Source organism: Paroedura picta, chromosome 7 (genome assembly GCF_049243985.1).
Source record: "Paroedura picta isolate Pp20150507F chromosome 7, Ppicta_v3.0, whole genome shotgun sequence".
NCBI classification, from domain to species: Eukaryota; Metazoa; Chordata; class Lepidosauria; order Squamata; family Gekkonidae; genus Paroedura; species Paroedura picta.
The window spans coordinates 100,179,797-100,207,280 of NC_135375.1; the positions used below are offsets into that span (position 1 = coordinate 100,179,797).

The 27,484-nt window shown below is 49.5% G+C and overlaps 1 protein-coding gene across 3 annotated transcripts; it reads left to right on the forward strand.

Moving 5' to 3' along the window:
- Positions 1-6,141: 6,141 nt before the first annotated feature.
- HOPX (HOP homeobox) lies at positions 6,142-25,635 on the forward strand. Of its 3 annotated transcripts, none has more exons than XM_077345681.1 (3): positions 6,142-6,764; positions 19,007-19,179; positions 24,022-25,635. In XM_077345681.1, exons 2-3 carry the CDS (start codon positions 19,036-19,038, stop codon positions 24,097-24,099), a joined length of 222 nt encoding a protein of 73 aa, XP_077201796.1. In that variant the 5' UTR covers positions 6,142-6,764; positions 19,007-19,035; the 3' UTR covers positions 24,100-25,635. The 3 variants fall into 3 exon arrangements, with proteins under 3 accessions (XP_077201796.1, XP_077201795.1, XP_077201797.1); XM_077345680.1 differs by lacking the exon at positions 6,142-6,764 and adding an exon at positions 11,489-11,682; XM_077345682.1 differs by lacking the exon at positions 6,142-6,764 and adding an exon at positions 12,174-12,286.
- Positions 25,636-27,484: the final 1,849 nt, after the last annotated feature.

Sequence of the window (27,484 nt, forward strand, 5' to 3'; positions counted from 1 at the left end):
GGAGCCCACTTCCTCCCTGCTTGCCTCCAGAACAGACTGGAGGACTGCAGAAGAACAGTTAAACAGTGGAGGCTGAGGGCCCTGTTGGCACGGGGGATCCGCTCTGTGCAAAGGGCTGATCGGCTCATGCTGGGATCAGGGATGCCGTCTGTCCACGAGGGCATGGGGGCCAGTCACCCAGAAAATGAGGAATAAACACCTCCTACGCAGAGTGACTGTGGGTGGAAAGGCCAGGCCTCAGAGGCGATGTCATCCCCACCCCGTCCTCGTGTGCACCAGATTGACTCTGATCTTGAAATCAGGGAGGCAAAGTGTCCCAACGACGGATGACTGCAGTTACGCTCTTGTCAGTGGGGCAATTGTGAGAGTTCTTCCCTCCCCCAGTGACAGTTCTTTCAGAGCTTTCTCAGGCCCACCTACTTCACAGGGTGTCTGTTGTGGAGAGAGGCAGAGAAGGAGATTGTAAGCTGCTCGCAAAAATGTTTTAATTCTTTTTAAAGAAGAAACAACTTTTAGGGTTGAAGAAAATTGTTTAGTTTTTTTTTCACATCAGAAAAGGGGCCCACAGAAATCTATCAAATTTTGCCTAATATAGGGTAAAATAATATTTTAAAGGATAACAAAAATAATTTTTAACACTGAGATTATTATGGTGAGAGAGGCCCATGAAGTCAAAAGTGCCTAGAGGAATAAGAGTTGGTTTTTATACTCCACTTTTCACTGCCCGAAGGAGCTTCAAAGTGGCTTACACTCACTTTTCCACACAACAGACACCCTGTGAAGAAGGCAAGGCTGAGAGATCTCTGACAGGACTGCTCTGCGCGAGCAGCTCGGAGAGATCTGTGACAGGCCCAAGGTCACCCAGCTGGCTGCATGTAGAGGAAGAGTGGGGAATCAGACCAAGGGACCAAGCCCTATGAAGATAGGTTGAAGGACTCGGGAGTGTTCAGCCTGGAGAAAAGGAGGTTGAGAGGGGACATGATAGCCCTCTTTATGTATTTGAAAGGTTGTCACTTGGAGGAGGGCAGGATGCTGTTTCCGTTGGCTGTAGAGGAAAGGACGCGCAGTAATGGGTTTAAACGATATAGCCTAGATATCAGAAAAAGAAAATTTCACAGTCAGAGTAGTTCAGCAATGGAATAGGCTGCCTAAGGAGATGGTGAGCTCCCCCTCACTGGCAGTCTTCAAGCAAAGGTTGGATACACACTTTTCTTGGATGCTTTAGGAAGCTTTGGGCTGATCCTGCGTTGAGCAGGGGGTTGGACTAGATGGCCTGTATGGCCCCTTCCAACTCTATGATTCTGTGATTCTGTGATGCTTCAAATTAGAGGCTGCCACTCTTAACAATGACACCACACTGAGGCCTATGGCCCCTGGAAGTCAAAATGTGGCCCTGCTGATATGGACAACACCATTCTTTTGTCTAACACTTCGCCCCACCCTCCTGGAGCTCCCTCAGAAGGGCCTAGCGGAAGGAGGAGGCTTTGTTCCAGTTTTCTGGCATCGCTCCGAGATAGGCCTGATGGAATTGGAATGTGGGTCATGGAGTTGCACCTCAGGTGACTGATCCAGGCATGGAAGCACATGTCTAAGTTGCATGTCAGCGTGACCTCATTTGGCTGGCACATCCCTGGGCTTTTGGTGTGGGCAAGCCCCTGCGTTGGGGGAGGATGGGCCTTAACCACAGCCGTAACCACAGCAGGGACATGTCACAAAATGGAACCTCCTTTGACAGAGGCAGTATACCCAGAGTTGCCAAAAGCATGGTTGATTGAAGGGCAGGCACTCAGCTTGCGAACCTCCTGGCAGGGCCTGGAGATCTCCTGGAGTTCGACTACAGAGATCCATTCCCTGGGAGGAAAGAGCTGCTTTGGAGGGACCTTATAACCCTCTGAGGTCCCGCCCCTCCCCAAACCACCCTATCCAGGTTACGCCCCTCTCCACTGCAGTAAAATAGGGGTAGTGGTTTCAACTTCGCCAGAGCTACAGGGCCGAAGATTAATTTCTATAGGTAGATGCAGAAATTGCTCAGTAAGCAAAGATGATGGAAAGGCATCAAAAAGGCCCATCATAGTTTAGAAAAGGTCATAGTTGTGAGATATGGGGCAGTACAAAAATCCACCCAAACCTTTAGTGACTTATGGAGGCCTTGGCAGAAAAGCTGTGTCGTTTAATGCAGGGGTAGTCAACCTGTGGTCCTCCAGATGTCCATGGACTACCATTCCCATGAGCCCCTGCCAGCAAATGCTGGCAGGGGCTCATGGGAATTGTAGTCCATGGACATCTGGAGGACCACAGGTTGACTACCCCTGGTTTAATGTCTTCAAGTTGTTGGTAAGCCAATGTGTTTTGTTCTCTTGAGACCCTTTTCCAATAGGAACTGGGAACTCATCCAAGAGCAAAACACTTTTTTATTATCTCCATACACCAAGAGGTCTGAGGGTTGACTGACCAAAAAAAGGGTACAAGCCCTACTGGCTTAAGATGAATCTTCAACCACTAATTAGTAATGGACAGCTGGGCCCTGGTCTCTACCTTTAGAAGACCAGGTAAGGAGAGAGGTAGTCCTAGCAGTGTAACTGACTAACTGTTGCGAAGGCAGGTACTCTTCCCAACCATATTCTGCACAATCACGTCACCTCTCGGGCTTCTCAAAGCCTGAAGAATGTTTCAGGGGTTTCTCCAGAGAAGAAAAGTTGAGAAAGGCTGCTCTAAATAATAACAACACACACTAGAAGGGTCAGTATGAAATATTTGTTCCAGACTGGGCAGTTTGCTTATGAATTCTAACAAAAAAACCCAACAAAATAAATCTGTAAGGATATTAACAAATTGAAACATGTTAACCGGCCAAAAGATTTTCCCCCATCGTTTTTTTACAATAAAGAACTGTAGTTACTCACATCAGAATGGTACACTTACAAATAATTGTTAATTTAACCTACATATATCAGTTGGCTGCTTTATACTGTTGCAATACGCAAGAATTGTAGCGTGCATGATTCAAAAACATATGAAAAATATCCTATAAGGGGGATCAGTGGGGATGTGTAATTAGCATAGTTATATACTAATAATTTAATTTTTGTAGCCCACTCTTCCCTGTTGGCTCAGTGTAGATAACAACAAGGCCTATAGAGTAGGAAGGAACTTCTTGGTCTTTCCCAAATGCTCTCTTCTAGCGCCTTATATTGGAGACTTCTTGCTCCTTTGAGCTTACTTCCTCCCTGCTTAAACAGGGAGAATAACAGTTAGTCAGTTAGACAGGACTCTCTCTCTCCTTTCTACAAAGTTGTTTCTCTTCTCCAAAAAGCTATTTATTCTTTAAGCAGCCAGCACTCTGCTCCTCCATGGCACATCTAAGCCCTGCCAATGTACACAACCATTCGTAACAAAGAGATCTACCCTGCCGTTCTTCCAAAAGGCAAGGGGGGAAAGGGCAGTTCTGTGGGGGCTCACAATCCACCTAAAGTTCCTGCAGCTGACCATTGCATGGTCTTATGGGGAAGAGGCTGGAAGAAAGGAAAGGGCTCTCTTAAGAATCCAAGCTAGGTCTAGATTCATTTTTGCTTTTGCTACCAAGAAAAGATGATCCGCCTCCAGCTTAACATATGGAAATGCAATTGGAAACACTGCCCAGTAGTGACTCAAAGTTTGGGAGAGAGAAGGGACTGCGTGAAGTGTACCGTAACAAAAACCAGACGGGAGCCCAGGCCTGGTTATACGATCAGTCTCCAAATCCTTCCCCCTCCTCCCCAACCCCAGGACGGCTCTCAGCCTGGAAGTATTTGTGGAAGATGGAAGCACAAGAGTTTTGTGTTCGCCTGACACTGATCACGCACTTAACTGCTCAAAACAGAAGGCTGAACAAAATTTGAGTCCAGCGGCACCTTAGAAAGTTTTATTCAAGCTTTTATGTGCACGCACACTTCCTCAGATTGTGCACATTTTGTTCTGCCGCTTCACATCAACACGGCAACCCACCTCAACAAAAAGAGGCTTGTCAATCTCCAGGTAGTGACGGCAAACGACTGGGGGGGGGGAATACAGTACATGCGCAACAAGCAAAAGACCACTGTATAAATGGACCCGACCTGATTAAATCATACAGGACTGATTTAAAATTTATTTAAAATAATGTGTATATTCCTTTAAGAAAGTGTCAACATCAATTGGACTACGCTTATGCTTTCTTAAAGCAATATACACATTATTTTAAATAAATCATGTATGATTTAATCAAGTTGGGTCCATTTGTACAGCAACCTCCAGGTAGTGGCTGGAGATCTCCTGGGCTTATAATCGATTTCCAGGACACGAAGATCAGTCCCCCTGGAGAAAATGACTGCTTGGGAAGATGGATGACATGGCATTATATCTCACCAAAGCCCCTCCCCTCCCCCAAACCCCACCCTCCTCAGGCTCCACCCCCAAAATCTCCAGGTCTTTCCCAACACAAAGCTGGCAACCCTACCCAAATACCCTGAATCCCTCCAGCTGCCATGGATAGAATCAAATAGCAGCTCTGTTAACCTCAGGCCTTGAAGCTAGTCCTTGAAGGAGATGGGGTTTCTCATATCCCTTGGTAAGCCAGTTCCAGCTCAGTCACGAAGGCCAGCGTGGTGTCGTGGTTAAGAGCGGCAGCTTCCAATTTGGAGAGCCTGGTTTGATTCCCCGCTCCTCCACATGCAGCCAGCTGGGGGACCTCAGGTTAGTCATAGTCATAGCTAGTCTATTTGTACGTAGCCAAAATATATACAAATTTCGCAGCATTGCAAAACAAAGTAATAAAGTAAGCAATAAGATTATACCCTTCGGCTAGTCACAGGCCTGTTAAAGCGGTTCTCATAGAGCAGTTCACCCAGAGTTCTTCCCTGCCCCACCTACCCCACAAGGTGTCTGTTCTGTGGCGATGAAGAGAAGGCGGTTGTAAGCCACTTGGAGACTCCTTCGGGTGGTGAAAAGTGGGGTATAAAATTCAACTTGTCGTCTTCTCCTTTATTGTCTTGGAATCACAACATTGGACCACCATCAGTCTCTGCCATAGAAGTTGATTCTTTGCACCCACAGCAAAACCACTCCCCCATCTTGAGAGCAGATTTATTAGACTCTCTTCCACTTTAAAAGACACAGATTTTATAAATTGCTTGGGCCCCTGGCTTCTCTTCGTTGGCCCCACTGAGGTTTTCCTTGGGCCAAACCCGTTCAGGTAAAAATACAGCAGGCTCTTCTTCTGGGATGTTACTGGATCAGAACCCGAAGTCAGCTTAGGCTAAATCAGACTCAAGGTCCAATGAGATCCTGTTGCAGGATCTCCAGCATAGGCCTTTCCCATGACCTACTTCCTGGTCCTTTGACCTAGACTCACTGGGGACTGAACCTGGGACCTTCTACATACCAAGCAGATGCTCTAGCTCTGTGCTACAGCCGGCCCTTCACCGTTCAACTGCATAATCAACCCCGGTAGATGTCTAAGGAGGCATCACTACCTTAAAAAGGTAAAGGTATCCCCTGTGCAAGCACCGAGTCATGTCTGACCCTTGGGGTGACGCCCTCTAGCGTTTTCATGGCAGACTCAATACGGGGTGGTTTGCCAGTGCCAGGAAACACATAGTTGTTGTGTTGTGCGGGGGGGGGGGTGCACGCATGTGTGTGTGCGAAAGAGACTCATTTTGAAAATACTGGATAACACAGAAGAAGAAGAAGAAGAAGAAGAAGAAGAAGAAGAAGAAGAAGAAGAAGAAATGATGATGATGATGATGATGATACATTCTTATTCATATCCTGCCCTTCCAACGCTCAGAGCGGGTAACGACAGTAAAACAAAGACAAAGATTAAAATCCCTGGGCATTTGGCGCCCGCGGAGAACGAAATGGAAGGAGAGAAGGGACCTCCGCGGGGCACAATGCCATCGAGCCCCCCCCCCCCCCCCAAGCAGCCTAGAATCCATCTCCGCAATCTGGGGACCGACTGTCATTCCGGGAGCTCTCCAGGTCCCCCCGCCAGGAGGTTGGCAAGCCGCCTCTACTTGGCGTAGGCGCGCAACCCCCCCCCCCCCCCCGGAACCTCTGCCTTTGGCTCCGCTCCGCGGCCGCCTTCCTTCCTCCCGCGCCGAGCGGTCCTTGCGGCCGAGGCGAGGTTGCGCGAGGGGCCTGCCGGGCCTGTCCCGTCCCGTCCCGTCCCCTCCGTCGCCTCGAGGGCCTCCAGCGCTGCCTGGCGGACGGGCCCCGGCTGCAGGAGAGCGGAGAGCAGCGGCCTCGGGAGTCCCCCCCCCCCCTGGTGTCGGCAGGCAGGGCCGAAGCAGCCTCGGCAGCTCCTCCTTCCCCGGCGAGAGGAGGATCCGCTCCCGAGGCGCCCTGCCCTGCCCTGCCCTGCCCTGCCCTGCCCTGCCCTGCCCTGCCCCGGCGGCGGCGACCCAGCGGGCTTTCCCCGGGCGAGTGGGGAGCCGCTGGCCTCCCTCCCTCCCTCCCTCCCGCGTGGGCCGAGAGCCCAACCTGAACTTCCAGCCCGGAGACCAGCCCGGCAGCTGCCGGGAGTTTCTGCCGGCCGGCGCGGCAGGTTTTTCAGGTCACCCGCGCACCTGCCCCGGCGCACACGCACCCATAGACACACACACACACACACACCCGCCCCGCCGCACACCTACCCACACCCACACCCACGGGCGGGCATATAAGGGTGCCGCTGGAGGTCGCCGCCTGCACAAGCGCCTCGACACTCGCCCGGGAGCGGAGCGCCCTTGCCAGGAGAGCCCACCCAGCAGGTCAGTGCCATCCCCAAGCGACCGCATCCATGCGCCCAGGCAGGGGGCCCAGAGGGAAGCGCATGGCTCTTTGCGGGATGGGGGAGGGAGAGGCAGCCGGTATGCAGCAGAGAGGATTCGTGCTTTGGTCTCCAGATGTGCAGGGAAGGAGTTTCCCCTTCTTGATTCCTGCTGCTTTGGGGGAGCCATCAGTAGCATCATCCTAGAACAGGGGTAGTCAAACTGTGGCCCTCCAGATGTCCATGGACTACAATTCCCATGAGCCCCTGCAATTGTAGTCCATGGAGATCTGGAGGGGCGCAGTTTGACTACCCCTGTCCTAGAAGGAGACATCGTCTGTAGGGGGAGGGGGGACCTCAAGGATCATCTAGTCCATTTGCAGCGTCTCAGACTAGCCTGCCTTGCAGGGTTGTTGTTCTGAGGCTCAAGGGAAGAATGATGTTGTGTCTTGTATTTGGGGGGAAGAAAAGCAGGGTGTGACTAAAGGGAGACTCCTGCCCCAAGGAGCTTGCAGTCTACATTTTGTGACTGAAGGAGATGAGAGAGAGATAGAGAGAGAGAGACAAGGGACTTTTCTGGAGGCATTTTCACAAAGGTACCGGTCTGAACATGCTATGCTGATGCCAGAGGTTCCTCCACAGCCTTGGGAGTTGATGTACAAGTGACATTTAATGCGACTTCTCATAGCTCATGAGAGTTCAAATTTAACAACTTCCTTGATAATCGGGAGATGCCGACTATGTCTCCAGTTTCGAGACGCCATTCCAAAGGCAAATGGGGCTGTCTTGTGCAAAAGTTTACATGAGACATTTCAGTGGCAAAATGAGTGAAAGCCAGGGTGGTGGGACAGTTAGGATCTGGGAGAGCCAAGTTCAAATCCTCACACTGCCATGGGAGATGTCTGGGAGAATTTTAGTCTTTCTGTCTCAACATAACCTACCGGTCACACATACTCTCCATATAACCTACACATTCTTGGCCTAACCTCTCTCATAGGGTTGTTGTGAGAATTAAGTGCAAGAGAGGTGTGTGTGTGTCAACAGCTAGTTTAGACCCCACTGGAGAGAAACATGAGACATAAAGCTAAATGTTAACATTTTTCTGCCCTCCAGTCCTTGTGAATGTGTCCCCTGTTAGACATAAATGTTTACTTAGATTCAGATGGTGAAGTATGCCTTTATTTATATCCTGCCTTTCACTCCAAGAGGCTGACGTCATTCTTTTCACCAATTTTATCCCCACAACAACCCTGTGAGGTAGGGTAGGCTGAGCATATGTGTGTCTGGCCCAAGGTTGCCTAGCAAGCTTCCATGGCAGAAGCGAAGATTCAAAGCTGGGTTTTCCCGATCCTAGTTTGACACTAATTTTGTGTACTCAAAGAACTTAGAGCAGTGGTCCGCAACCTTTCTAAGGCTGCAGACCGGTGGAGGTGGGGAGGGTGACCCGGTGGATGCGACCGCGTTACGCCATGTGCGGTCGCAAACGCGCATGTGCAGACCTGCTGCACGCGCATGGACCTGCCGTGCATGCGCATTTGTGCCGGCAGCCCTGCTTCCCTCTCCCCCCCTTCCCACAAAAAGAAGCTTGCCGGGCTGCAAGCTAATCGGCCTCTTTTGGGGCCGATTTGCTTGTGGCCTAGGAAGTTTCTCACTGCGCGGGGGGGGGGGCAGGGAGAGGGAGCCACAGCCCGGTGGTTGGGGACCACCGGCTTAGAGGAAACAACAACCTGTGGGCAGATTGCATTCACTTACTGGAGCCCCTGCATAAAATGGGCAAAACCCAGAGAGAACGCTTGCGTTTGAAGAAGGAGAAGACTATCAGTGGCTACTAACCACGGTGGTGGAGAGGAACCTCCAGAATCAATCCTCTGAATCCCTGAGCCAAGAGGCAACCTCAGGGGAAGGCCTCAGCTTCCATGTCCTCTTGTAAACGCTCCAGAAGTACTGGTTGGTCATTATGTGAAACAGGATGCTGGACGAGTTGGACCAGTGGTCTGATCCAGCAGGGCTCTTCTTATGTTCTTATGACCTGTTGCTTGGCCTCCAGAGGAACTGGCTGGCCACTGTGTGAGGCAAGATGCTGGACTAGATGGACCACTGTTCTGATTCAACAGGGATCTTCTTATGTTCTTACGATGCTATGCAGCATCCAGAGTGAAGTTAGGGAGGGTGCAATGAGCGGCTGTGTTTAAGAAATGCTTTATACCCTGCTTTTCACTACCTGAAGGGGTCTCAGAGTGGCTTAAAATTGCCTTCTCTTCCCCTCCCTTCAACAGACACCCTGTGAGGCAGGTGGGGCTGAGAGAGCTCTGAGAGAAATATGACTGACCCAAGGTCACCCAGCAGGTCTTATGTGAGGGAGCGGGGAAGCAAATCCGGTTCTAAAAATTGGAGTCTGGAATGAGAGCCAGCGTGGTGTCATGGTTAAGACTGGTGGCCTCTAATCTGAAGCACCAGGTTTGATTCCCCACTCCTCCACATGCAGCCAGTTGGGTAGCCTTGGTCCAACCGCAGTTCTCTCAGAGCTGTTCTTGCAAAGCAGTTCCCTCAGAGCCCTTTCAGCCCCACCTACCTCACAAGCAGGGAAGAGGAAGGGAAAGGTATTTGTAAGCCGCTTTGGAGCTCCTTTGGCTAGTGAAAAGCGGGGCATAAAAAACAACTTCTTCTTAACCACCCTGCCATGCTGGCTCTTGGGGTGATCCTCATGTGCCCTTGGCATGTGGCTAGTCCCTGCTGAGATTTTGCTGGGGTGTCTGTCGAAACGGCAGGAAGCAAACGGAAGCTGAGACTCCGGCGCTGGTGTAGCACGGGCCTCTGAGGAAGATTGAAGGGTGTGGGATGTGTCAGGGTGGCAGCCTCCAGCAGCCGGCATTATTCCAAGGTCGGCTTGTGGAAGGACAATGAGAGGAACAGAAGGTGAACCTTTCTCTGCCCAGTGACATAAGAACCGCCCTTTGGATTCTACTGAGCTGCCGGCAGCTGAACACCTGCCCTCTGAAGGAGTGAAGAGAGATGGGCCACGTTTGTACCATTTTCTTGCCGTTCCCATGCAGGAGGGAGCAGCCGATGAACTCTCTGGGCCATGAGATCGTCGATTGTGCCTGCATGCGTGTGAAATGCCATCAAATTGTTTCCAATGTACGGTGGCCCTATGACAGGGGTGGCCAAACTGTGGCTCGCCGGATGTCCACGGACGACAGTTAACTTGAGCGGGCTGGCAGGGGCTCATGGGAATTGTAGTCCATGGACATCTGTGTTGGAATAGGCAATGTCTGGTGTACAATGTTAAGAGGAAGAAGAAGACCCTGAAGGAGGCAGCAAGAAGACTGCTAGATAGGTCAGGGAGTTCAGGACCTTTCTACCTTTTAAGGGAGTTCAGGACCTTTCTACCTTTTTGTCTGGCCCTAGATTGCTGCTCTCAGGGCAATTTCCTCCTTTTTCACTTCTCAGTCTCTTCTCCTTTAGGTAGCTTTGTAGGCAGGCGCTATCCTCTCTCTCTCTGTGCACTATCACAGTTGTCCTTCCATAAGTAAACCCTTTTCCACCTTTAACCTAAAATACAGCATGTGCATATCTATGACTTATTTACTCTGCTAACAATCTGGAAACCCACCGCCAGGCCACCCCTGCCCCATGACTGAACAGTTCCTCAAAATACCCTGTCATTAACAGCCAACCCTTAAAGATTCTCTTCCTTTAGCCCCATTTGTTTCTTCCTTGAAGGAGTCTGTCCATCTCACACTAGGGTTTGCTCCCTCTCGGATGCTTATCTGACTGTGGGGAGGGGGTCTGTATGTGCCCGTGAAGCTTCAGAGAGCAATACCGGAAGGGGTCTGAACTCCTAGCAGAGTCACTCAAGGTGAGACCCCAGATTCGGATGCACCACGAGGCACGTTTGTAGAAGATAGGGATGCCAACCTACAGGTGGGACCTGGGGATCCCCTGGAATTACCGCTCATCTCCAGACATCAGAGATGAGTTTCTGGGGAGAGAATGGATGCTTTGGAGGGGGGACTGTCGGGTATTGCAATCCTTTTGTGTTTTAGAAAGGTAGTTCCTGTTGGCGGAGTTGAAATATGCTTGAAGAATAAATAGCTGTATTGAGAACTGAAACAGTTTTGTGAAGAGAGAGAGGAGAGAGAGAGAGAGCCCTAGCAGCCTAACTGATTAATTGTTCTTCTTCACCTGAAGTCAAACGGGGAGGAAGTGTGCTCAGAGGAGCAGCAGGTCTCCAACTCAGCCCATCAGGACACTGGAGGAGATGATTTGAACAATACCAGGAAGGTCCTATCTGAATATGCCAACGGCACATCTCCTCCAGCGCCCCCTGCAGGATATTCTTCTTATGGCGTTGAAGAGTTGGTTGTTAGACCCCGCTTTCCTCGACCAGGAGGAGCCTCAGAGTGGCTTACAATCGCCTCCCCTTCCAATCCCAGCAGCTCTCTGCTCCATTTGTGCAGCACACAACCTCGGATTTTTGACTTGCTAAGCAGATCTCTGCTTCTGCTCCCCTGGCAGGTGACAGTGGTGGTGGTGGGGGGGGAAGTTTGACTCACGGCCACCTGGCTCTCCATGCGGGCAGCACTGAGGGAATTAATATGCTGGGCTGTTCGTGGCCTGGTTGAAGCACTGGGGGTGAGAGGGAGTGCCAGGCCTTGGTGAAAACACGACCGTTTTCCCTCCTGGAGACTGAAGGGCTGCCAAAGACCAGATGAGAGAGAGAGAGAGAGAGAGAGAGAGAGAGAGAGAGAGAGAACATAATGTTGACAGACTCCGAGTGGAGTGAGCAGGAAGTGCTGCCTTCGCTGGAATTATATTTCTATTCAAAACCGGGCCGGAACAATCCCTCCAGCCGCTCTTGGTGAATCAGGCCAGCGTGTCCGCCTCTGTCCTCGGGCCTCCCGGGCTTCTCTCCGCAGGTAGCTGGGGGATGACAGGTGTGAATGCCGTGGCGGAGGGAGGGGGTAGGGGGGCAGAAAGCACGTTGAAAAGAAAGAACTGAAAAAGGAGGAGGAAAGTCTAGGCAGAGAGTGAGCAAACTTCCACCGTTCTATTTCTAGACTAGGTTTCTCCATCTCTGCCTCTTGGGTCTTTTGCATCCATTTCATTCCATAAATCTGCCCCGGTTTGTTGGGCTGGGTCGAAGGCTTTGAACAGGCGTTGTGGAGCTATGTGAGAGATTGTGAGCCCCAGGTTCGTATCCCATCCTCCAGACAAGCTCCCGGAGGTGGGCAAGGGCCTGACCCCTCCTCACACAACCGCCTTAGTATGCATGGATGGGTGGGGAGGGAAGGGGGGGGGAGAGAGAGAGAGAGAGAGAGAGAGAGAGAGAGAGAGAGTTACCTGCATGCCTTGGTTTCCCAGGTGATGCAGGAAATCCATCTGACTCTGTGTTGGTAGCCTAGGGCTACTGTTGAGCTTTCCTGGCACTGTGCCTCTGGCACGGTGGGGGATAATCCAGATCTACCTTACAGGGCATTTGGAAAGAACGTGATCTTTTACCTTCCAGCCCCACAACTGCAGGTAATCCAGGGGGTGCTTGAAGGGGAGAAAGGGGCTTATTAGCCCCTGTAAAGTGGGACCCAGAGATCCATTCCCTGGAGGAATTGGCTGCTTTGGAGGGGGGGCTTTGTGGAATTATGCCTCACTGAGGCGCCTCCCTCCCTAGGTCCCCCCCAAAAAACCCAAAAATCTCCAGGAACTTTCCAACTTGGAGTCGGCATCAATGCTGCCTGATTCTCCTGTGCAAATACCCTTTTTTGCCCTTCTCAATGAAATCTATTCTGCTTTGGGGAAGGGGTAAATGTTATAAATGTTGCAGGGGAGAACTGTCAGGGTTAATCAGCCCTGTCTTGCTTACCCATTCTCCCCCACAAATACTCCCCCACTGCAATCTGTGGACCATGCGTGCTCTTGAGAGTCAGTGTGGTGTGCGGCTTAAGAACAGTGGCCTCTAATCTGGAGAACTGGGTCTGCTTCCCCGCTCCTCCTCTACGTATAGCCAGCTTGGTGACCTTGGTCCAGTCACAGCTCTCTCAGAGCTTTCCTTTCAGAACCGTTCTTTCAGAGCTCTCTCAGCCCCACCATCCTCACAGGGTGTCTGTTGTGGGGAAAGGAATGGGGTGGTAAGCCACTTTGGGACTCCCTTGGGTAGTGAAATGTGGGGTATAAGAAACCAGCTCTTTTAGTTTGACCCTCAGATGATTGTACGTGACATAAAGTGAGAGCATTGCTGTTAAGTATCTGACATCATCAACTTTTCAAAGTCCAGCTTCTCTTTCTTGCCCGCAAATGTGGAAGAAGCGCCAGAAGGGTAGCAGGCTTCATCTCTGAGCTTTCTCTCACAAGTTTTGTCTGCCGGGCTTCTAAGAGCCAGCAGCCATTGTGTCTTGTGAACTATTTGCACATCTAGCAATCCAAGGGCAAAAGAATGAAATGAAGTCAGCTATATCCACTCCAAAGCGCTTGGCTGCAGCCCATTGTTCCGGCCACCTTTGCATACAGTCGGCCCATTTGCTGGAAATTTGACTATGTATTGACCTATTTATTTTGTTTACCTGAGTTATAGAAGAGCCATTCTTCTGTACCTGACTTTACACTATCCTTTCCTTCTTCTCATCACAATTGACATCCTGCGAGGTAGGTGGAGCTGAGGGAGCTCTAAGAGAACTGTGACTGGCCCAAGGTCACCCAACAGGCCTCATGTGGAGGAGCAGGGAATCAAACCCGGTTCTTGGGATTAGAGGCTGCCACTCTGAACCACTCTGGCTTTCGTATAGCTCACAAAGGGGAACCCAAAGGGGTTTACATCCTTCTCCACTCCATTTCATTCTGTCAACAACCCTGTGAGGTAGGCTAGGCCAAATGTGCAACTAACCCAAGAGGAAGAGGAGTATGAACCTGGCCCAGACCCAGAGAAGGAGGGGGCAGGAGGCAACAGAGGTCCTAGGAAAGACGAGTAGTCCCACTCTTATGTACTGAACCCCTTAGAAAGTTGCCACCTGGAGCCAAGTAACCCTACAGGTAACACTTCCATCCCCACCCCCTGAAGCAACGCCAGCAGTTTCACTTCTACAACCTTGACACTGTGTACTTTGTCGGGGATGCGTTTTGGAATGTGGCTTTTTAAAGGGCCCCTTAAAGTAGCTGTGGTTTTGTGATGGTTTCTTCCGTTAAAAAAAAAGATTGCCACAGAGCACAGCATCCATTGGCTAAGAAGGATGCCGACGCAGGATGATGTCAGCTCATTTCTTCTGCCCTCCCCCTGGAGAAAGTTGCTGCTGGCAAAAAGCATGCTAAACAATGAAAGAAAACTGTGGCACAGAGGAAAGGAGCCATAGAAAAGGCATGGAAGTGCAAGAGGCATTCCAATGACTGATAGAGCTTAAGTCATCTCTCTAATGGCCATGGATTAAGGATGCCAGCCTCCCGAGATCAATTCCCTGGGGAAAATGGATGCTTTGGAGGGTGGACCCCCCAGGCTCCTCCCCCAAATCTCCAAGAGACCCAGAGAATCATAGAATCTAGTCCACCCCACTGCTTAATGTAGGAAACGCACAGCTCCCTGCCCACCCACAGTGACCCCTGGATCTGACAGCCCTCCCCCTCCCCCATCCCTCGCTGGTGCCTGGGGGTGGGGGGAGAACAAGACCTGGCAACCCTACCATGAACAGATCACTACACCCATAGATTTTAAAAAATCTGCCGTGTGGGTTTCCTAGGCCTCTGGGTTTTCATCAAAAAAGAGAGAGAAACTTTTTAAAAGGGATTCAATAAAAGTGAAAAGCATATTTTTAAAAATCTCGCAACACCCCTTGTGAGATCTCGGCTGCCGTTGTGGGTTGCCTAGGTGACTAGGAAAGCCAATCAGAACTTCAAACAACAGTTTTGTGGCGAGTTTGTTAGCCACTGGAAGGGGAGCAGTCTCCTCTGAGCGTCTGATCAGAAGCATTCTGTTCCTCTGTCACAGGGGTGGCCAAACAATGTCCATAGACTACAATTCCCATGAGCCCCTGCCAGCATGTGTATGGACAGCTGGGGAGACAAGGTTGGCAACCCCGGCTCTATTGGCAGGCCCTTGGATCCTGGCATTAATTGCACCAAAGTAGCAACAGTGACTCACCTCCAGATATGCCAGTGGACCAGGGGTTACCCTGGAATTATAGCTCATCTCCAGACTAAAGAGAGCAATTCCCCTGGAGAAAATGTCTGCTAAGGAGGGTGGGCTCCATAGTGGGACTCCACTGAGGTCCCTCCCTGCCCCAAATCCCGCCCACTCCCACCTCCACCCCCAAAGTCTCCAGGAATTCCCCAACCCAGAGCTGGCAACCCTCCCTGCAATGAGTGTTAATAAAAAGACCTTTCTATGGCTGGGCCCTTAGAGCTCACACAAGCCTTTGATGGCTTAAATTCATTTACAGCACCAGCGGTTCTCCCAAACTCCTTTAGCATACCCTGTTGGAACAATTTACTGAAATTAACAGGGCAGAGCTTGCCAGGGGTCCCTGCGTGTGCCAGGATTCCACGGGGGGGGGGGGGGGGGGATATGCCAAGCGGCCTTGGCCACCCCGTTAAGCTTCCATTGCATTAAAGCTAGAGGTTTCTAGCTGTTATGCTTGGAAGTGTGTGGATGAAATTTCTTAATAGGGTTGGTTGGGAAGGGAGAGTCCTGTCCTGTCCTGTCTTCTCCTTACAGCTAGAAGGACAATAAAATCAGAGTCCAGTAGCACCTTTAAGACCAACAAAGTTTTATTCAATGTGTGAGCTTTTGAGTGCTTGCACTCGAAAGCTCACGCCTTGAATAAATCTTTGTTGGTCTTAAAGGTGCTACTGGACTCTGATTTTATTGTGCTATGTCAGACCAACACGGCTACCCATTTGAAGCTAGAAGGACAGATATCTTGGAAGGGGAAAAAAAACAACCTCCTTTCAGTAATTTGGAATAGGTTGTGCAATCGCTGTCCAAGGTACAGCCTTCCTTTTCTTTGAATACCCAGCCCTCACTCCAGCCCTGGGTTCAGATGACAGAGCCTCAGCTCAAATCCCCTGTTGTTCACGATGTTGTCATCCATGGCTTGGTGAGATCTAAGACTGAGGCTGTTGTGGCCCCATGGAGACAGACGTGAACTTTACCAAGTCAAGGGGGAATCGAACCAAACCACAAAACCACAGGTGTGCCCTGTCGTACATGTGGAAACAAACGCTGCGGTCGGGTGCTAAGCAAGCAGGAGGAAGAGGGCCTGTAGATCAGTTTTAGGCCATTGGCTTGGCATGCAGAAGGTCCCAGGTTCAATCCCTGGCATTAAAAGATCAGGTAGTGGATGGTCTGAAAGGCCTTTGCTAGAGACCCTGAAAAGTCACTGCCAGTCTGAGTAGACAGAACTGATGGATCAAGAGTCTGATAAGGTAGCACCAAGTGTACGTTGGAATAGGCAATGTCTGGTGTACAGAGAAGACCACCCTGCAGGGGGCAGAAAGAAGACAATCAGAGAGGATCATGAGGACGGCAACTCCTCTCCCGTTCAGTGTCCATCCTTGTCTGTCTCCAGATTGCTACTCTCAGAGCAATTGCCTCCTTCTTCTCGGAAGCACCACACTCGGCCTTATCCCCTCTCTCTTTCAGCTAGAGGTGTAATTAAGAACCGATCTCTTTCTCTCCCTGTAGCCATCAAATATATTAATTCTTAAATCTACTCTCCAATCAGGTTGGGCACCGTTGCTATGTTAATTGGCCTGCCAACAGCGTACGCATGGATTCATCCATACAAACTATGGCTTGATAGGACTTCCCACCAGCTGTCAGTCCCTTCTGCTGACTGAATGGTTGCCAGGATCCAGGAATTTTACAAAGCCTTAGAACCCCCCCTCCCCCCTCCCCAGCCACCACTACCTGCGCAGCCTCCCACGTCACTCCTGGGCCTGAGGCGCTAACGATGATGCATGCCATAGCCCATGAATGCGCCCACTAGCGTTAAGGCCATGCTGTTTATCAGGACAAGCAGCATCAGCAGGGGTGAAATTGCAGTGGAGAGACTGCCAAGGGGAGAGTGTTTCCCACCCATGACTTCTCTGCTCCAGGCACAGGGACCAGCCTAGGTTGCTTTCTCCGCATTATGTCTGAAAGGAAAAACAAATGAATAAACCCCGAGAGTTAGTGTAGTATAGTGGTTAGGACAGTCAGAGTAGCTTCTGGGAGACTCAGGTTCGAATCCTCCCTTATGGCACCGGCAGCTCACAGGATGGCCTTGAGCTGGTCACACTCAGTTAGCCCATCTTGAGAAGGAGAGGGGAGAAGAATGATGTAACATTTTATATTTTAAACATTATTATTTATTGTGTCTTTGTATTGTTTTTAAGTGGGGCACTTTTTGTGCTGCTTGCTGCCCCCCTGAGTCCCTTCCAGGGGAGAGGAAGTGGGATATAATTGTGATAAATAAAGAAACGGGTCACCATAAGTCTACTGTGATTTGATGGCAAAATAATAATTTAAATTTAAAAAATCCAACTTCCCAGGATGGAAATGAAATTCATTTGCTCTAAAAATCTCTGCAGTGTGAATTTGTTGATGCAGGTTTCTCATCAGCATGTCTGAACATTTGCTGAACATTTGCTCCGGGGAAGGCGGTATATAAATATAATAAATAAATGATATTTATTTATGCATATATATACTGCCCTGCCTTGCGGCTCAGAGCGATTTACAAGGAACGTGGATTGCATCACAGTACGATATAATATAAATTCAGTAACTGTACATTAACAACAAAGTAATATCAACAGTAACAATCATGGTGTTAGCTACAGTAAACAGTAATGTTGCTGTTCTTATTAATTTAATTTATATACTGCCCTCCCAGCAGGTGTACATAATCTAAAACATACCATAATACAGTCAGTTTCTGTTGAAACTAAATTTAAAATGAAATATTAAAACCAGGCAGCCTATAAAATTTAAAACCAATCGGCACATAAGCAAATCAGATGTCAGCGATCCGAGCACTGAATTGGCCTCAGATCACCTGGAAGTAGACTTCAGTCATGCGGCATCTTTGATATTTGTTGTGTTTGTGACCCAGTCATATTCTCTGTCGGTATTCGACTCTGCTGCTTAATTCCAGCATTTGCGTTTTGGCATTTTATGGGTGACAAGCAACAGGATTGTGCATCTGAGAGCCATTTCCACTGACATGCAATAGCATTTGGTTTTGGATGGTCGTTCCCCCGCCCTTCTGATCTCCATCTTGTTAGTCTATCATTCACCTAGAACACTAGCATGATTTTTCATTTTGTTAAGACAGCTAATAGTCTAAAAGGGATACAAAAAGAGAGAAGGGACCAGAACCAATGGGATGAAATTAGTTTAAAAGAAATTATGTCTAAACATCCAGAAGAAGTTCCTGACAGAGACGTTTCTCAGTGGAACAAGCTTCCTCATGAGGTGGTGGGTTCTCCATCTTTGGAGATTTTTAGACAGAGGCTGGTTAGCCATCTGACGGAGAGGCTGATTCGGTGAAGGCTCGAGTTGGTGGCAGGTTACAGTGGATGAGCGATAGGGATGTGAGTGCCCTGCATAGTGCAGGGGGTTGGACTAGATGACCCAGGAGGCCCCTTCCAACTCTATGATTCTATTTAACAAATCCTGTAATTCAAAAATGACTCTTTCAGGATACATGAAACAGACAAGTGAAAACAAAATTCTCCCCATGTGATTTTGATGGCTCCTGATGCAATGGCATTTACTGTTTTTAAGTATTTGGAAGCTGGCAGGCTGTGGTGCTTAGCAGTTTGCAGCTGATATTCTGTGAGGTTTCATGTTTGGCAGCTGCCAAAATCAATACAATTAAGAAATCTCATAAGTCCAAAGCAGTCTAATAATGTAATGCGGGGGGGGGAGGGGAAGGGGAGTCAATTTCACGATCGGTTTTGAACTTCATATTTAAAAGATGAACGGCGATAAATTAAAAAATTACGCCACAAGTCAAACACATGCCAAAAAATGGCTTGGCTTCGTTGGAATGTTCCTGGGATGGATTTCTGCCAATCCTGTGCTATGACTGTCTTGCCTCTCTGTTCCCGGTGCGGCCCAGGGTGGAGTCCCGAAAGCCCTGCTCTGCGGGTGAAAACGCTCAAAAGAAACGCTCAGGTGGATCCGAGACATTCGCTTCCATTCCGGCAGCAAGGGCAGTCCAGGGGCCCTCCTTCTCGCTGGATTGAATTCTGATCTCCTTGTGTCTTTCCCTGCAGTTCCCTCAAACCGACCCAAACCGAGAAAAATGTCTTCTGAGAAGGTCGCCAGTCCCACTGAGGAACAGCGAGAGATTCTGGAGTTCAACTTCAGCCGAGTCAACAAACACCCCGACCCCGCCACGCTTTGCCTCATTGCTGCTGAGGCAGGGCTGTCTGAGGAGGAGACCTTGGTGAGTGACATGGCCTCTTGTCCAAGCCGAGGAGCCAGGGCTAGGGTTGCCAGTACCTGGAGTTTTTTTGGGGGGGAGCCTGAGAATGGTGGGGTTTGGGGAAGGGACTTCAACAGCATATTATGCCATCAACTCCACCTTCAAAAGCAGCCATTTTCTCCAGGTGAACTGATCTCTGTCACCTGAAGATCAGTTGTAACAATGGGAGATCTCCAGCCATCAGCTGGAAGTTGACAACGCAGGATTACAGCACAGGTTTTGCAAGAACAAGTCATGTCAGGTCAACCTTGTCTGTTTTTTTGAGAAAGTGACTACCTTGCTGGATCAGGGGAATGCTGTGGACATAGTTTATCTGGATTTCAGTAAAGCTTTTGATAAGGTTCCACATGATATTCTTGTTGACAAGTTGGTAAAATATGGTATGGATCCTAATTCTGTCAGGTGGATCGATAACTGGTTGACAGATCATACCCAAAAGGGTACTTCTTAATCGTTCAGCATCCTCTTGGAGAAGAGTGACAAGTGGAGTGCCCCAGGGATCTGTCCTGGGTCCTGAGTTGTTCAACATATTTATAAATGATTTGGATGAGGGATTAGAGGGGCACTTATTAAATTTGCAGACGATACTAAACTGGGAGGGGTAGCAAACACAACTGAAGACAGCAACAGAATACAGGATGATCTTGATAGGCTCGAGAAGTGGGCTAAACTGAATAAAATGGAGTTCAATAGGGACCAACGTAAAGTTCTGCCTTTAGGTAGGAAAAATCATATATACCAATATAGGATGGGGGAGACTTGTTTTGGCAGTAGTATGTGCAAAAAGGATCTAGGAGTCTTAGTAGACCATACATTGAACATGTGTCAGCAGTGTGTCTCAGTGGCTAAAAAGGTAAAAAGGATTTGGGGCTGCATCAAATGGAGTATTGTGTCCAGATCACAGGAAGTGATGGTACCGCTTTACTCTGCTCTGGTTCAGCCTCAGAGTACTGTGTTCAGTTTTGGGCACCCCAGTTGAAGAGGGATGTAGACAAGCTGGAGCGTGTCCAGAGGAGGGCAACAAAGATGGTGAGGGGTTTGGAGACCAAGACATATGAGGAACGGTTAAACAGAGGCTGGATAGCCATCTGACGGAGAGGCTGATTCTGTGAAGGCTTAAGGGGGTGGCAGTTTACAGTGGATGAGCGATAGGATTGTGAGTGTCCTGCATTGTACAGGGGGGTTGAACTAGATGACCCAAGAGTCCCGTCCAACTCTATTATTCTATGATTCTATCTCCAGACTACAAAGCTCAGTTGCTCTGCTGGAAATAGCTGCTTTGGAGGGTGTCACTTCCCTGCTGAGCTCCTTCCCCTCTCTGGGCTCCACCTCCAAATATCCAGGCATTTCTGAACCTGGAGTTGGCAACTGAGGTGAAAGAGCGGATTAAGCTGAGTCAAAATGAACACCCTGCAAAATGGATGAAAACAAAGGGACCCGAGCAAGAGAGAACGTTCTCTGCGTTTCTTCTTTGGAACGCAGAGGAAAAACAGGGATGATGAAAGCTGTTTTCACCCTTTGTTGGACACTGTGCTATTGTTGTCACACAGCAATTGTCCACCTCTGGCTTGGGTTGCCCGCTCAGCAAAATCCAGGGCATAAGGCAACAGCGTCCAGAAGCCAACACTGTGTGAATGCAGCCCAGAAGAAAATGACAAGGGAGTCCTTTCTAATCTTTCCAGATTTTCTTTTTGTACGTTTGAAGGTACGATAAACAGTGCCTGAAGGAAAGTCAGGAATAAATATGGCAGCAATATAGACCACACACACACATGAATAAACTGTGGCAGAAACCATATGACAGAATTTATGAAGTCAAGTCGAATTTGCATGCCTGCCCTACATTCTGTCGCATTTGGGACCTTCTCCACACCCTTGACTTACTCCTGATTTCCTTGAGTCGATACACAACCTTTGGAATTGGTTTGGGCATGGTTGGCCTGCATGCTCCCCCCCCTCTCCCATGCATTTTTACAGATGTGGAGTAAGTTTATTTTCTTCTGCACATGGCTTTAAAAATGCTGCCAGAGCACCCCCCCCCTCCCCAACTATAATTCTAGTCTTCAAGCAGCAGCTGGACAGATCCTTATCCTGGATGCTTTAGGCTGGTCCTGCATTGAGAAGGGGGGTAGGGCTAGATGGCCTGTCTGGCCCCTTCCAACTCTATGGTTCTATGATTCTGATACTCCAGTGTTATATTGCTATTTTGTGGCCTTTAAAAAATTGAAATTACTCATCAGGCAGGTGGGGGAGTGGATTAACAATGATGAGAGTCCAATCATTGAAAAGTAGGCTGGAGGTAGTCAGGACAAAGAAAAACGATAGGAACATTACACCCTAGGGCAGGGGTAGTCAAACTGCGCCCCTCCAGATGTCCATGGACTACAATTGTAGTTCATGGACATCTGGAGGGCCGCAGTTTGACTACCCCTGCCCTAGGGGAAAAAAACAACTCAAAATAGACTTCCAGGACAGCACTGGTGTAAAATTGGTCTCAAAAGAGCAGGGGGGAAATCAGGGAAGCATAGAAACCGAAGTGAACATTAGAGGCACAAGAATGTAGAAATGAAGGGATAAACAAAATTATTATTATTAATAATAATAAAATTTATAGCCCGCTTTCCTCCTATGACTCAAGGCGGGTTACATATAAAACCCTAACCCCATAAAACTCAACCCTAAAACAGCATTAGTCCAAAAAATACTGAGATGGCAAAATCACTCCTACTTCTCACAACCATTTAACAAGGGTGTGGCAGAGCCTGAGGGCGGCCCATTGATCTTGCTAACCCAGACTCAGCCTTTGCGGAATGTGGGGCCAGAATCGCCCCATGCTCCTCTTTATTTGCTGCATTCCTCTCCCCCACAACTCTTCCTCCTGGGAACATGGGGCGGCACGCGTTCTTCTCCGCCCTCCTCCCCAAGGCCGCTGTGTTTATGAAATAGAAGAAAGTTACCTGCACGGATGCGCTCGGTGCATTATTATCCACTGACTCACTCCCTAACCTGTCCTGCCCTTACTTTCCCTTCACCGTGGGCAGAAGAGAATGTTTTGCTCGCTGCCACAAGCTTTCCAAATGCTGAACAAACATTTGTGTCATGAGATGGCCCATTTTCCAGGACGAGGGGTGTGGAGCCAGAGCAGGCTGGGACAGCTGTCAGGATCCAGGAGGAATGGGATTAGACGGAGCCACGTAAATCAACCGTTCAGGATTTGGGAAGGACAGGAATGAGGCGGACTGAAGGAAGCCCGACAGAGCTGAGATTTCTCATTTCCCCAGACTTAAGAGGAGGGGAGGCTGTTGTTGGTCCAGCTACCTCCCTGGGGTCTTGGCTTGCTTGAGACTCTTGCAAGGTGAGGCAGGGTCCAATTTATAGCACACACACAACTGTTTGTACATGAGCACGCTCGTGTGAATGACTGGGGGAAATCAAGAGCACTTCAAGGATTCCTGACAAGGGGGATACGAGAGACAGTGGTTAGACCAGGCATTCTCAACCAGGGTTTCATGAAACCCTGGGGTTTCATGGTGGCCCTGGATGGGTTTCCTCAATGGGTGGAAGTTAATTAATTGTTAATATATATAATAAATGTGTTAAACATTTATTGGGTGCTATGACCATATATGGTCATGTTGGACCCCCTCCACAAAATAGCCAATGATGGGCCTGGAGGGGGTGGGAAGGGGAGGGGCCCCGGATGGACCTGGACACAGCAATGCTTCCTAACCATATTCTGCATGATCACTTGAAGAATGTTTCAGGGGTTCCTCAATGGTAAAAAAGTTGAGAAAGGCAGAGTTAGACTAGAGTGTCAGATAGAGGCCTAAACTAGACATAATGGCACCTTCATGGCTGAGGACTCCTGCCAACCCCATGTTATATCAACTGATAGCATGGCCACAACCTCTGGTGGCTGTTTTGCCCCTTGAAAAGGTGAGGGACGCATGCAAAAGAACCACATTGAGTAGCGTTTAAAAATCATTTTTAAATAGTGAGAGTTTGTAAAGAGGCCATGATGATTCTGTTGCATCTTGCCTGCCTCTAAGACCTGGGAGACCCAAGTTCAAACCTGGTTTACTGGTTAAGAGCGTCGAGCTAGTGTCTGGGAGACCCGGGTTCGAATCTGTAACTCACGCCACAGATTGTTGGGTGACCTTTGGCCTGTCACACTCTCTCAGCCTCACCTACCTCAGAGGGTTGTTGCGATGATAAAACCCAGGAGAGGACAACCATGGAAGCTGCTTTTGGGTCCCCGGTGGGGAGAAAGGTTAGGCAGAAATGAATTAAACAAATAAAGCCCCATTCTGCTGTGGACATTTGCTGGGAGTCTTTGGGCCAGTCCGCATCACCTTCTCCACAGGGTTCTTTTTGTGCAGATAATGCGTTGGTGAGAAGACCGATGTGATAAGCCGCCATACAGAGAAGAGCAACGCACAAATACTAAACGTATTAATAAGGAAAAGGCCAAATGCAATGAGATGGGATCTCTATAGTGGCCCTCAGTTGATACGAAGTAGATTAAGCATGTGGGAAAAGAGACTGTGTTGATGATTCAATTTATTGACCCCACCTTCCTGCTAGCCGGCTGAGGGTGGTTCACAGCATTTAAAACCAGCCTGCAGTAAAAGGCAAAAGTACAATAAAAATGATTATAAAACTATCATTACCAAAAATAACATTATTTTTAAAAGACTTGTGTGGGGCTGGATGACTTTTAAAATACGCCTCACATCCTGAGGTAGCGCACCTGCTCAGTGGCTCCGTGTTCATTCCCACCCCGTGTCTTTTTGCCCCCCCCAGAAATGGTTCAAGAAGCGCCTGGCGGAATGGAGGCGATCCGAAGGGCTCCCTTCAGAGTGTGGGTCTGTCCGAGACTGACCGGAATGACCCCTCAGAAGTCCACCCCGGGAGAACCAATGGCCGTCTGAGTGCAGTGACACCTTCCGCTGAGGGGAGCCTGATGGATCCGAACTAACGTGTCCCGCTATTTAACCTGCTGCCTTATTTAAAATGTACATAACCTAATTGTGTTTGTGTATGTGGGGGGGAGGGGGATTTTATAAAATGTTGTAAGTATCGGCCACGGATTTGAAAGGAGATGCCCCAAACCTCACAGGCCGCCGTGTTCCGTTTTAGAATGGCATGGCTGTGGTTAATATTTCCTTCAGCTGCTGGCCAAACAAATCCGAGGCTGAAAGGAAATATCTTTATTTGGCATCCTGGATTGCTGCTGGAGCTCGCCAGAGTGACGTCCAGAAAACCAGCTTAATTTACAACCTCGGCACAAAGTTCTCTGCCAGTTGTGGGTGTGCTTCAGCATGCGTGAGCAGGCCGGACGGGGTCCACCTTAGATTCTTAGGGTCTGTGGCTGTGCAAAAACCATGCAATGCTAATGGGGGTTGCCAGAATGGGATTGGGAAATTCCTGAAGACCCGCCTGTGGAGGGTGCGGCCTGAGGAGAGAAGGGGACCTCGGTAGGGCATAATGGCATAGCGTCCCCATTTTCTCCAGGGGGAACTGATTTCTGTAGCCTAGAGATCAGTGGTGATTCTGGGAGATCTCCAGGTGGCACCTGGAGTTTGGCAACTCCCGTGGAAAGGCACCACCAGACTAAGGCCCTCTGCACCCTGATCCCTAAGAGAGCATGGAGTTGTGTGTGCTCCAGCCACTGCCCGCTTGTTTGTGGGCTACACTAAGCATTTCACTACAAGATACCGGCAGCGACAAGAGAGTTCCTATCTGCGGGGAAGGGGGATTCTCCCAGTGCTTCTCCCGGGCTCAAGTGCGGAGGAAAGAGCTGACTGGAGTAGGGCTGCCAGCTCTGGGTAGGGGGATACCTGGAGACTTTGGTGGACAAGGTGGGAGTGGGCAGGGAGAGACATCAGTGGAGTATAATGCTGTGGAGTCCCCCTTCCAAAGCAGCCATTTCCCCCAGGGGAACTGACCTCTTTCATGTGGGGATGAGCTGTCATTCCAGGGGATCCCTGGGGATTGGCCTCTGAGATCCTAGTGAGGCTGGATCCAAAATGGCCATTGGATTCCTCCCGCCCAGCTTCCCGTTCTTAGTCCAGCAGGCTCAGCCTGTTAACCTGGCCGTACCTTTCCCGCCTGGCTTGGCATAAACAGGCTAGGAGGCAAGTCTGCACGTGTGCTGCTAGCCCCTCGCATGTGGGGTGGATTGTGCCCTGGAAATCTGGGCCTTCAGCACAGCTTTCTATACAAAGTCCCATGTCTTACCCCTGCAATGTTGTCTGTGAACCGCCCTGAGCCGTATGGGAGGGTGGTATAGAAATCTAATAATAAATAAATACATTTGAGAATGCATGCACCATAGGCACATTTCCCAAGTTTCACTAAACAAAGAAATAATTTCCCCCAGATATGTTAATAATAAAGTCAGAATGTTTTACTTAAGCTGCACGTGTTCATTTCTTCTATCCATCATCAATTTACCCATCCATCCATCCATCCATCCATCCATCCATCCATCCATCCATCCATCATCTACTTACCTACCTATCCATCCTTCCTCTTTCTCTCTCCTCTATCTACCCATCTAGCTCGCCAGCCATGCATCCACTTACCTACCTACCTCTTTTTCGCTCTCTCTGGTCTAACTTAAACGTTAGGCCTGTCTGTGCATTCCAGAACCAGGGATTGGTCTGCTGTGTGAACCAGCAAGTTTCCCATGGGGATATCAGTCCACACGCATTCAGGGCCCTGCTTTAAACAGATTGCAGCACATGGGGAGAGGGTGCTTATTGTTGAGATATGCCAGACCAGCAGTGTGCATGAGTTAAAGGCATATGAAGAGTACCCTATTGGGGGCATTGGAGGAGATGTGTCTTCAGCATAGTTAGCATAGCAACTTCCTGGTATTTTTCAAAGCATCTCTTCCGTTCTCCTTATTGGCTCAATGGGAGACTTCCTGCTCCTCTGAGCTCACTTCCTCCCTGCTTGCCTCCAGAACAGACCAAATGAATGCAGAACAACAGACAATTATTTGGGACTCACTCTGTCAAGTCCCCGGACATGGCCGGGAGTGGTGTGCTGCCAGGCAGATGGTTTCAAGGGAGGAGGAGTTGTAAACATAAACCAAAGGCCAGAGCCGGAACAGTCACTCAAGCAAGCAGTCAAATCAGACGAGGGCAGAAGAGGGGCTGTAGGCTGAAGGCTAGAATCCAATTGAAGCAAGATAGCAAGGACAGGAAGTGCAAGCTCAGGAATAAGTGAACTTGCCAGCACAGTGATCTTTTGCCCCCACCCTAATTTTAAGCCTGACGCTCAGCTAAACAGGAACAGCTGCCAAATTAGTTAGAGCTCAGCAAGCACTGTGGAGGCCAGGCCTGGCTGCTATTCTAGCTGAGTGGCATCTCTAGGGTAGTTAGTGGAGAATCAACTGGAGCTTCCGTCACCAGGAGGGTGCCCAGAGGCTGAGGGCTTGTACCTGGTTCAGGATCTGAGCTGGGCTCCTGGGCCAGTTCTGAGCCTGCTGAGGGTCCCTGTGGCTGTGGTGCTGATCCTGGCAGAACTCTCCACTGGGCTTCTTCCTCAGAATCGGATGAGGTTGCGGCTGGCAGGGACCTGACACTCTCCTCTCTTTCCATACAAAGTTGTTTCTGTTCTAAATAAAAGGATTAGGTTGCTGCTCCCCCTTCGGGTTGCCAGCTCTGGGTGGGGAAATCCCTGGAGGCTTTGGAGGCAGAGCTGGGAGTGGGCGGGGTTTGGGTGGGGAGGGGCTGTGGAGTGTAATACTCTGGAGCAGGGGTAGTCAAACTGCAGCCCTCCAGATGTCCATGGACTACAATTCCCAGGAGCCCCCTGCCAGCGAATGCTGGCAGGGGGCTCCTGGGAATTGTAGTCCATGGACATCTGGAGGGCCGCAGTTTGACTACCCCTGCTCTGGAGTCCACCCTCCAAAGCAGCCATTTTCTCTGGGGGAACTGATCTCTGTTGCCTGGAGATGAGCTGTCAAACCAGAAGCTCTCCAAGTCCCACTTAGGGACTAACATCCCTGTCATTGGCTCCATAGGACACTTCCTGCTTCTTGAAGCCCACTTCCTTCCTGCTTGCCTCCAGAACAGACAGGATTTATGCAGAACAACAGATGATTAGTTAGGAAACTCTCTCCTCTCTTTCTATTCAAAGATTTTTTTTCCCTGGCTTTTGTAGTTTTCTTGGGTTTGTATTATTCACCCGTCAGGTGGAGGTGAGATGCATTCACATGGGCGATATCAAAAGGACACCCAAGCCCCACTGCAAC